The 9,877-nt window shown below is 44.7% G+C and overlaps 1 protein-coding gene across 1 annotated transcript in view; it reads left to right on the top strand.

Annotated features, from left to right (window-relative positions):
- GOLGA1 (golgin A1) overlaps positions 1-9,877 on the top strand; it is a 309,940-nt gene that overhangs the window by 99,511 nt on the left and 200,552 nt on the right. Inside the window, exon 9 of the mRNA XM_018563762.1 lies at positions 8,803-8,905. Coding sequence (XP_018419264.1) covers positions 8,803-8,905 — 103 coding nt within the window. The remainder of the gene's footprint in view (positions 1-8,802; positions 8,906-9,877) is intronic.

The raw sequence follows: 9,877 nt of genomic DNA, 5'->3' as shown, positions 1-9,877 counted from the left end.
ACGTTGATCGAACACCGGGTCCAGCCTGCTCCCCATCGCTGCTGCTGGCTCTCATTGACTGTGGAGACGAAACGCGCCGCTGCACACATCTGAACAGCGGCGTGTTCGTCTTCAGACGCCAGTGAAAGCCAGCAGCAGAAGATCCCATAGCGACCCAGGCAGCCCGCACGGCATCGGGCCGGGCCCCATAGCGACCGCCTGGGTCGCTATGGTGATTGTTACGCCACTGCTGGGAAACCTGGGCTTTTGCATTGGATGCCTTGGTGACTGAATGGGATCAGTTGAGCATGATCTACTCCTTCCCATCTGTGAGGCTCTTGCCTCACCTTCTTCGCAGGATCGATATGGAGGGCATTCCGGTTATCCTCATTGCTCAGGCCAAGGAGAGTGGAGCGTGGATGTAGTCAAAATCCTGGTAGACTCTCCATGTGCACTTCCACATCATTCAGACCTCCTGTCCTGAGGTTCAGTATTTTGCCCTGCTTCTCAGGCACGGACTTTAATGGCCTGGCTTTTGAATCCTAGGTTCTAAAGGACAGAGGCCTTCTGGACACTCATCTCTACACTCCTGAAAGCTAGGAAGTCAACCTCCCACAAGGTGTACTATTGCACTTAAAAAGCTTATTTCTCTTGGTGTGAAGTGAGAAAGTTTAATCAGAAAGTACACTGTGGGACGCTTATCCTTTTCCCAGTCTGGCCTAAACCAGCTTTTAGCCTAGAGTTCTATAAAGTAGACGTGTGATTCGTTTCGTTCCAAATCGAAAATCGGACGAACTTTCGGAGATTCGGATGTATCCGAATTCCGAATTACAGATATAACTAATGTAAACGAATCCAAATTTTTGATTCCTAAATTCTTTAGCTGTAGTCTGTACGAATTGTTTACTTTCGGGAAGGAGATGTCATTTTGCAGCGAGTTTTCATCGGGTTCGGACGGTCGTCGTGTGGCTGGGCTTTCTTTATTTCGGCGGGCATCGTATATCGTGATTGGCGCTGGATTACATTGATGGAGCCATTTTTTTTTTTTATTAAAGGAATAGTCAAAAAACTTTTTTTCAATTAAAGGATTTTTTTTCTAAAAGTGTGGTTTGTTATTTTTACTTTGAATTGAACCCTTTAGTGAATGAGTAGGGGTACAAGTACCCCTTACTCATTCACAAGGGGGGCGGCATCTGGTTGTAAATAAGCCCCCTTGCCCGCAGACCCCCACAACCACCGGGTCAGGGTTTTGGGGAAGAGGCCCTTGTCCCCATCAGCATGGGGATACCCTCCCAATGTCGAGGGCACGTGGCCTGGTAAGGCGCAGGTAGGGGGGCAGAACCAAATTTCTGCCTTGGTGATTCTTTATTAGAGGCTGCTGGCTTTACACTCTCTGGTTTAAGTCTTTGTGCAGGGATTCTCTTATGTTGTCCCCCCCTGTATGCACTCCAGTGCTCCATGGGATCTCAACTTGGTCCTGTTAGCACTGCGGAAGCGGCCCTTTGAACCCCTTAGTAAAATATTTATCTCCCTGCTCACTAGAAAGGTGCCATTTCTCATTGCCATCACTTCTGCCAGGTGTGTTTCTGCATGAGTGGCCTTGACTTGTAAGGAGCCTCTCCTGATTACCCACAGGGATTAGGTAGTGCTAAGGCCTCCTTTCCTGCTTAGGTGGTCTCTGCCTTCCACCTTAAGCAGGACATTGTCCTGCCTTCATTAAGTCCTGCTTCTAAGCATATTTAAGAGATTTATGTCCACTGTGATTCAGGCCATTCATGTTTACCTTTCTACTGCTGCTTATATTCTGACTCCCTCTTCATGATTACTGAGGGATCCCATATGTAAGAACTGGGTTTGCATTCCACTAGGTGGATTTGGCAAACTGTCACAGAGACCTATGAGTTGAAGGGTTAAGTCTCCCACACCCCTTTCTGGTTAAAGCGCACGTTACTAGTTTCATTGGTGTTACTTAGGCCTTTAATCTTCAGGCTGTGGATCCCAAATCTGTGAGGCTTGACATGTGGACCCCTTCTGTTTTAGTTCCTTGTTGGGGTTTGTCGTGATTGTTTTGATGGGCCTGTTAGCCTTTGTTGTGTTACAGCCCTTCTGATGGACTGCTTTTGGACATGCTATCCATTTTACTCTTTGTGTCCTGTGTGAGCACGAAAACAGGATTTTTGACATACCTGTAAAATCCATTTCTTGGAGTGCATCACAGGGCACAGAACTCTCTCCTCTGTTTTTATGTGGTTTACACATGTTTGGCTTGTTACAATACTGAGGCAGGTTGGGGAGTAGGAGGGGTTATACAGGGCTGTTTTAAAAGCTTTGATTTCCCTGTGTCCAATCTCCTGACTGTAGCTGCTTAACCCATCTTTTAAAGAGAAAACTTTTGTCGTGTGATGTACAATTAATTTCTTGGAGCACAGGTAAGATGGAAATCCTGTTTTCTCTTCCGTTAATTGAAGGACACAGCTGAGATCTGAATCTCTCATGGTTGGGTTATAGTGCTACCTTCAGGAGTAGGACACTAGGCAACAAAACACAGCCTAGGGGCAGTTGCTGATGTGTCCAAACCCCTTAACACCTGGAGGCAGCTCAGTTTTTTGCTCATTGTCAAGGAGTAAGGACCTAAGCTCCCTATTTTTTCCTCAGTGTGCAAGACCTTCAATCAACAGCTGAGTTGGGTGACAGGCTTGGTAAATATAGATCTTTGTAGTCTCCCCAGCGACCACATGCAAATCCTTAGCTATGTGTGTGGTTGGCTGCAACAGCCCTATCCTGGATCTAAGGGCAGATCACAGGGGACACATATGAGTGACTTGTTGCTCTGTCACAGTGTCCCCCCAGGCAGACAGCAACCCCATTCCAGCAGAGCGGTGATCTGTCACAGGAAAGGTACCCCCTTCTTCCTCAAGATTTGGTAAGTGTGTACTCCCCTCTTTGCCCTCTCTGGGTGGCTAGGATTGGGTTCTACATACCCCATGCGTCCCTGTGTTCTGCATGTGACTGGTTCTTGGTGCAGTGCACTCTCTGTATGAGGCATGTATGTCCCATGCTCCTATTCAGCCTGTCACTGTGTCCCGAGACTAGCAGGCAACCCCCTAGTTCGACCAGAGGGGGCCGCTGACCTCCTTTCTGTCCTTGTTGGCTGTTTTGGTTCCCCCTTGCTGGGCAGTGTGTGTAGGACCTGGTGGCTCTGCTGCTTGATGCAGAAGGATTTACATGGCGGCCATCACAGGGCTCACACATGTTGTGGTGTTCATCACTCCTTGGGCCCCTCCAGGGGGTGCGCGCACCATGCAGTCAGACTGCCCGACAATTGAAGCCACAGCTCCTGGCCTACTGGAGTAGAAAGTTGTGGCCGCCATGTATGTTTAGCCTTTGCCCGTATGTGATGTCACTTCCCGTGATGTCACTTCCGCCCACACTCTGCTGTCTGTAATCATAGAGGAAAAGGTCACTTCCTCCTGTGACTCATTCTGGTGACTGGATGTGGGACTCATCTTGTACCCCTGCATGGGCACTAGGCAGAGAGGTGACCAGGGGGCTGTAGGTATGTCTGGCCTCCTCACCCTTTGGTGGGGTATGCAGGCTGTTACTACCACACTTTTTCACAGTACCGACTGTGCCTTTCCCCTGTGTGGGGCTTGCTGTAAAGGGGGTCAGTATTAGTTATAGTGTTCTCTGCCTCTTCCTGTCAGACTTGGGGGATTTCTAGTGGTCCTGTTGTTTTTATGGATACTTTGATGGCTGTTTGATTGCAGAGGTAGTGATGCGCCTTTACATGTTTAACGCTTTCCCACTCCCTGTCTGTCTTGTCTGTGCTGCTGTGGCCATTGAGCCTTTGATTGTTGTGGCCTTGTCTCCACTGATCCTCTGCTATTTCTCTTTTTAAAAAAAATCTCTGCTGCGGTTCATGCTATGAGTGGTCCTATTAGCTGTTCCCATTTTGGTTCCATTAGCCGCTACAGCCCTTCCGGTACTCTTTTGCAGTTTTCAGACATCTTTTTAAGTAGCTATGGGATGTCCTGAGCGGTTGTCCACTTCTACTGGGCATTTACAGCCTAATTGCCCTTTGATGGGGATCTTCTTGAACGGTTGGCTGCCTCATTATGACTTTGAGTGGATGCTGTGTAGGCAGGCTTTGGTTAGGTCCTGTGAGAATAAATCCGCCCCATGGGCTCTACTGTACCCTCTGCCTTGGTTGTGACCTTGTTGCCCAGACATCTTGCCTGGGTTGGGATAATCAGATGTGGTAGGGGATCACGTTGTTTACCCATATCTTTAGAAAAAAATCACTTCTACTGTCGTGGTAAACAACCTGCTTCCCTATTTATAATGGTCTGGCACTCTAGCAAAATCAGCGCGAAATTATAGCTAATTTGCCTACAAACGTCAGGTGGTCATAATAACCTGGCCACTCAGTGTAGGTTCCTGTGTCATCTCATTCTTAAGAGTACCTGTACCCCTGCACTTTATGGTCTCTCAGGAAATCGTTGAAAAGCTTCCTGAATGATTCCACACTATTTGCTGAAATCACTGCCTGTGGCAGAGAGTTCCAGACCCTAACCTCTAGTGGCCTCTAGTCTTTGTTATGGAATTAATCGTAAAGAGTTTGTTGCTAATGTTGCTATAGCCATTGAACATCTTGTACATGAAAATCATATCCCTCCTTAATCTCCTTACTTCCAGCGTGAACATATTTAAATTTAGCAGCCTTGTCTCATAGTTCTTGTCCTCCATCCCCTAATGAGTTTGGTTGTCCTCCGCTGGACTCTCTCGAGCTCAAGGATATCCTTTCTGTGTGCTGGTGCCCAAAACTGGACAGCATACTCCAGGTGAGGCCGAACCAGTTATGTGTAAAGTGGCAAAATTATAGACTTGTACCTGCAAAACATTCCCTTCTTGATGCAGGACAGGATTCTACTAGCTTTGCTTACAGCATCCTGGCACTGTAATCTATTATTCAGTCTATGGTCTACAATGACCCCCAATTCTTTCTCCATTTACGACTTCCCTAGCGGCATACCCATAATTGTATAACCCATTTGCTTATTTTTAATGCCAAAGTGAATAACTTTGCATTTATCGACATTAAACCTCATCTGCCATATAGTTGCCCACTCCCCTATTTTATCCAGGTCCTCCTGCAATGTTATACTATCTTGGTCCGTTTCTATTACCCTCCTAATTTTGGTATCGTCAGCAAACACTGAGATATTGCTGTTTACACCCTTCCCAATGTCGTTAATAAACAAGTTGAATAGCATGGGTCCCAGCACAGAACCCTGAGGCACACCGCTCATGACACTAGCCCAGTCTGAAAGGGCGCCATTTATTGATACTCTCTGTACCCGTTCCTTTAGCCAGTTCTCTATCCATGTACACACCCTTCCATCTATGCCCATAGACCTCAGCTTGTATAGTGAGTGTTTATGAGGTACCGTATCAAAAGCCTTTGAGAAATCCAGATATACCACATCCACAGACCTCCCTCCATCCAGATCTCTACTTACACCCTCGTAAAAAGTTAGTAGGTCTTTCCTAAACCCATGCTGATTATCACTAACTATGCCATTATCCTGAACAAATTCTACCAAATAGTCCTTAATCATTCCCTCTAACAGTTTACAAACTACCAATGTAAGACTAACTGGTCTGTAGTTCCCAGGTTGGCATCTTGCCCCCTTTTTGAATATTGGAACTACTGTAGCCCTCCGCCAGACACTTGGAACTCTACCAGTCATTAAAGAAAAAATTAGGAATAATGGTCTTGTTATAACCTCGCTTAGTTCCTTAAGTATCTTGGGGTGCAGGTTATCTGGTCCTAATGCTTTATTTGCATTAAGTAGATTAAGTCTTTGTTGTATCCCGGTTTCCGTCAACCACTGGGGTATATTTTGTGTTGAACTATGTGTTTTATCATGTACATTAAACCCATCTTTTTCGTGAGTGTATACTGAGGAGAAAAAAGTGTTCAGCACCTCGGCCCTCTCCTTGTCATTTGTGACTAACTTCCCGTTTTCGTCCTTTATTGGGCCTGTCTGCTCCTTTCTCCCCTTTTTACTGTTTATGTTTTGGTAGAATTTTTGGGGTTTTTTTTAACCAACTGTGGCTATATGCTTTTCTTACTCTATTTTAGCTGCCCGAATTACTAGTTTACATCTTTTATTCCATTCTTTGTAGTTATGGAACGCCAATGTCGTCCCCTCTATCTTATATTTTCTAAATGCACTCGCTTTTCCTAATGTGTTGCTTTACATTTTTATTTAGCCATACAGGCTTAGTTTGTGATCTTTTACTTTTATTACCCAACGGTATACACTTGGCAATGGCAATATGTAATGTGTTCTTAAAACATTCCCACTTTTGGTCTGAGTTCAGTTTGTGAAATAATTTTTCCCATTTGATGTCCCCCACTAGGTGGCGCAGTTTATCAAAGTTAGCCTTTCTGAAATTTAGGGTTCATTTCCGGTTTGTACCTTCACATCTTCTTTTGTCACTGCATAGTTTGTGGACCATCATGCAGCCCTGTGGGACTACTCAAGCTTGGGGTCATGGCCCTAATGTGGCATGGCAGTTCAGGGGACTTACAGCTCCCTGTTCACATTCTACGAGAGGGATCTAATTTCTCAAGCCCACATGTTTTTTGGCTTTTTTGGAGGGCCTGGTTAAATTGCACGATATCCATCTGCCATATTTTCTCTCTCTCTCCCCCCCCCTTGTTTTAATTCTGACTTAGAGATTCTCCACTGGGCAGTGGCTTACTCAGGACATCCGCATTGTTGGCCTGCACTTCTGCCTGTTTATGGAACCGTTGGCGCAGTTCTGGCTGCCTGGGGGATTCAAACCGCTTAGGTCTGGCAGGGGTTTTCCCTAGCTCTGCAATTTTGCAGTCACCTGGAAATTGACTCATCACTTGGTATACCTGGGTCTTGCCTTAAATGCGGTTCAGGCTAGGGTTTCTTACAAAGGAGATGCTTTACCTCCTTATTTCTATTTTTAATCTTCAGTTGGAGTTGAGGAATTTTACTATGTGTTCTAGGGCTGTTGGTGGCCTATTTCAAGACAGTTCAATTCTCCAGTTCTACTTCCAGCCTTTGAGCTGCAACGGTCTGTTATACCGAGATAGGTCAGTCCAGATTCTGTATAGGCAAGTTGACGTGTCAATAGGAATAGGTTGTACCTGTCTGGTTTCTTGTTCCACTCTAGATCTCAGGACTACTTTTCTTTCTGACCTAATGGCTGCTCCTTTAGCTGGATGCAAGTCCTGTCAGGGGTTGCCTTGGTGATGCAGAAGTTTTGGACGTTGAGGGATTCTCCTCTCCTAATCTTTAACATGGCTTTTCTTAACTGATGGTTGTCCCTACAATGCTGGACTTGCTGATGGGAAGGTTATTTGTTCCCATTTAGGCGTAGAGTAGTGGCTTACATCATATACCAGGTGGATTCAGTAGCTTCGCCACAGCCTGGGTTTTGCAGGATTTAGTCCAAGGCTGAATTGCACATTCCAGCCCTGTTCTCCATTTGCATTCCATATATGGATTATTGGCAGTTTGTCTACTTCAGCCTGCAGTGCCTGGATCCATGGGGTTGGTTTCCAGACTCTAAGGTGTTCTGGGATTTGCGTTTCCAGTGCAGGAGGCTGGATGTGGACCTCTGGGTGTAACTGCGTACTGAACAGGTTTGTTTCCAGATTCAGGAATCTTCTGTCAGCAGCGGTGAATGCTCTTCTGGCTCTGTGGGATTCATACTGCCCTTTCTTTGCCTTTTTATCTCTGCCAGCTCACCTGCCTTTCAGTTATTAGTGGAAGGACTGTTCGGTGTTACTCATTGCTTTGGGTTTGCCTAGGTGGATGTGGTATTTCCTCCTAGTTGGACTTGTAGCGGATGCCTCATGGGCTTCTCCAGATGTTCTGGATCTTCTGTGGCATTTTTTTTTGCATGGCGGCTTACTGCCGACTTACAGTCAGAGCCTACAGCCTGGTTCCTGGGGGACAGTGGCAGCTTTTCGAAGTGGAAGCTTTGATCTCATGAGGCTTCTGACCGGGAGCATTTCTTCTGCTGGTCTACCCTCATTAATGGAAGACCTGCTCTTTGAATGTAGTAATCTTTGTAGTACGTATCCTGTTAGCCCTTCCAAAGATAGATGTATGCATTAAGCAGTTATCAGAGAATGTTGGCCTTCCGTTCAATGTCTCCAAAGGACTTATCTAAATCAATCTGAGTGCTGGTAACCTATTCTTTCTACTCCATGGTATGGGATGTTTTTCCCGGTGAGTACAAAAATCCTATTTTTCTTGTGGCCCATATGGGAAAATTTGCAAAGCAACATTACACACACTTGTAGCAATAGGACATTGTATGTGTTGTCTTTTAAAAGACTTTTAACTGACATTCTTATAATCCTCAGCTTTCTAGGTGCATGCCATTTGTTATCCATAGTATTCTAGGCATCATTTTGCTAGTACAAGTGGAAAAATAGGAATGAGGAAATCTAGTTATTTAGTTTTTCAGACTGAGAACCAATACTGTAAGTTTTGTTGGTCACTGTAATTGCATACAGTATACTGTATGCATTTTACTTGACTATAAAATGCATATTTGATGTTGGACTAAGGCAGTGACATTGCTCCTTTATAAAAATCTGAATTCTAGCTGCCATTTCAGATTTGAAGGAGGCAGATGACATCTATATGTTCCCATTGACAGAACAGACATTTATTCCCTCCAGTTTTTCTAACTTTCCCAAGTATATCAAATGAAAACATTTCCCCCTGAAGTTTCTCTTTATTTTTCTGTGCTTTTGTTTAATGGCAGGTTGCAAACTTTAATGCTCGAACTGAAGAGAATACTCAGGAAATCTCACTAAGGGATAAAGAACTGATTAGAAAGAATGAAGAAGCTGCTATCTTAACGCAAGGTAAGATGTATTCTTCAATTTTTATACATGTTTTCACATAAATAAAGGTATTCCTAGGAGACCTAGAAATTGATATGTGATTGCATAGACATTGTACGAATACCCTCCATTTTCCCCAGTCATCTTCCAGGACCATCACCTAATATGCAATCTAATACTGGCCTAAACCAGCCATAGTTTAAAAGCCTCTCACACTCATCCTTCATTTAGTTATTATGATTCTTCATATTTTACAGGAAAGAGCAACATCCCTGTTATTACTTTCTGATTGCTGGTTAAGTCCTATGGTTCCCTTGAAGGTGCAGGTTGCGCATCGGACTTTAGCCCTGCTGTGATCTAGGTAGCCTGCTAAAATTCTAAAAAGGGATCCCTCCATCAGGGAAGTTTGGGACGGACTTGTTGTATTTCCTTTCCATTGAGCAGAGATCTCTTCCCTTGTGGTTCCCTCAGTGAACATTTAGATTTAGGGACCAAAACGTTTTTCCTTATAGGAAAATAGCACATAAAATGGGATGTCCAAAAACAGTGCCCTTTCCAATCTGTATCTTAATCTGTAAAAGTTAGTCTGTACTACAACCATAAGCATTTCAGGTAGAAGAGTGCTTTAGTTGAAGTCATGGGAAGAAGGGATCTAAATATTGCTTTTAAGGTCCACAATTGCAGAGCGACAATGGTAGACGAGGCCCCATTGGGAAGTTTGCATTTAGTAAAGGAAAAGAGAATCCTTGTCAATTCATCTGATTCCCCCAAAGATGCTAAATGACGCTGACCTGATGGTGGAGGGGTGTCTTCCTTTCTCTCAGTGATAACCAATTTTAAAGGGCTCTTCTGTCATCCTCATAGCTGTGGAAGGTTATTGCCTGGAGTGTTTCTATTGTCCCGTGTTTGATATTTTTTCCAACACATATTGTTTATAAGCATCTTAAAGTGACATTAAAGTCACATTCCCCCCCCCCCCCCCGCCCTGTTTTT

Source organism: Nanorana parkeri, unplaced genomic scaffold (assembly GCF_000935625.1).
Source record: "Nanorana parkeri isolate BGI_ZX_2015 unplaced genomic scaffold, ASM93562v1 scaffold693, whole genome shotgun sequence".
Classification (NCBI taxonomy): Eukaryota; Metazoa; Chordata; class Amphibia; order Anura; family Dicroglossidae; genus Nanorana; species Nanorana parkeri.
The sequence above is the reverse complement of the archived record's forward strand: the minus strand, read 5'-3'. Positions and strand labels throughout refer to the sequence as shown.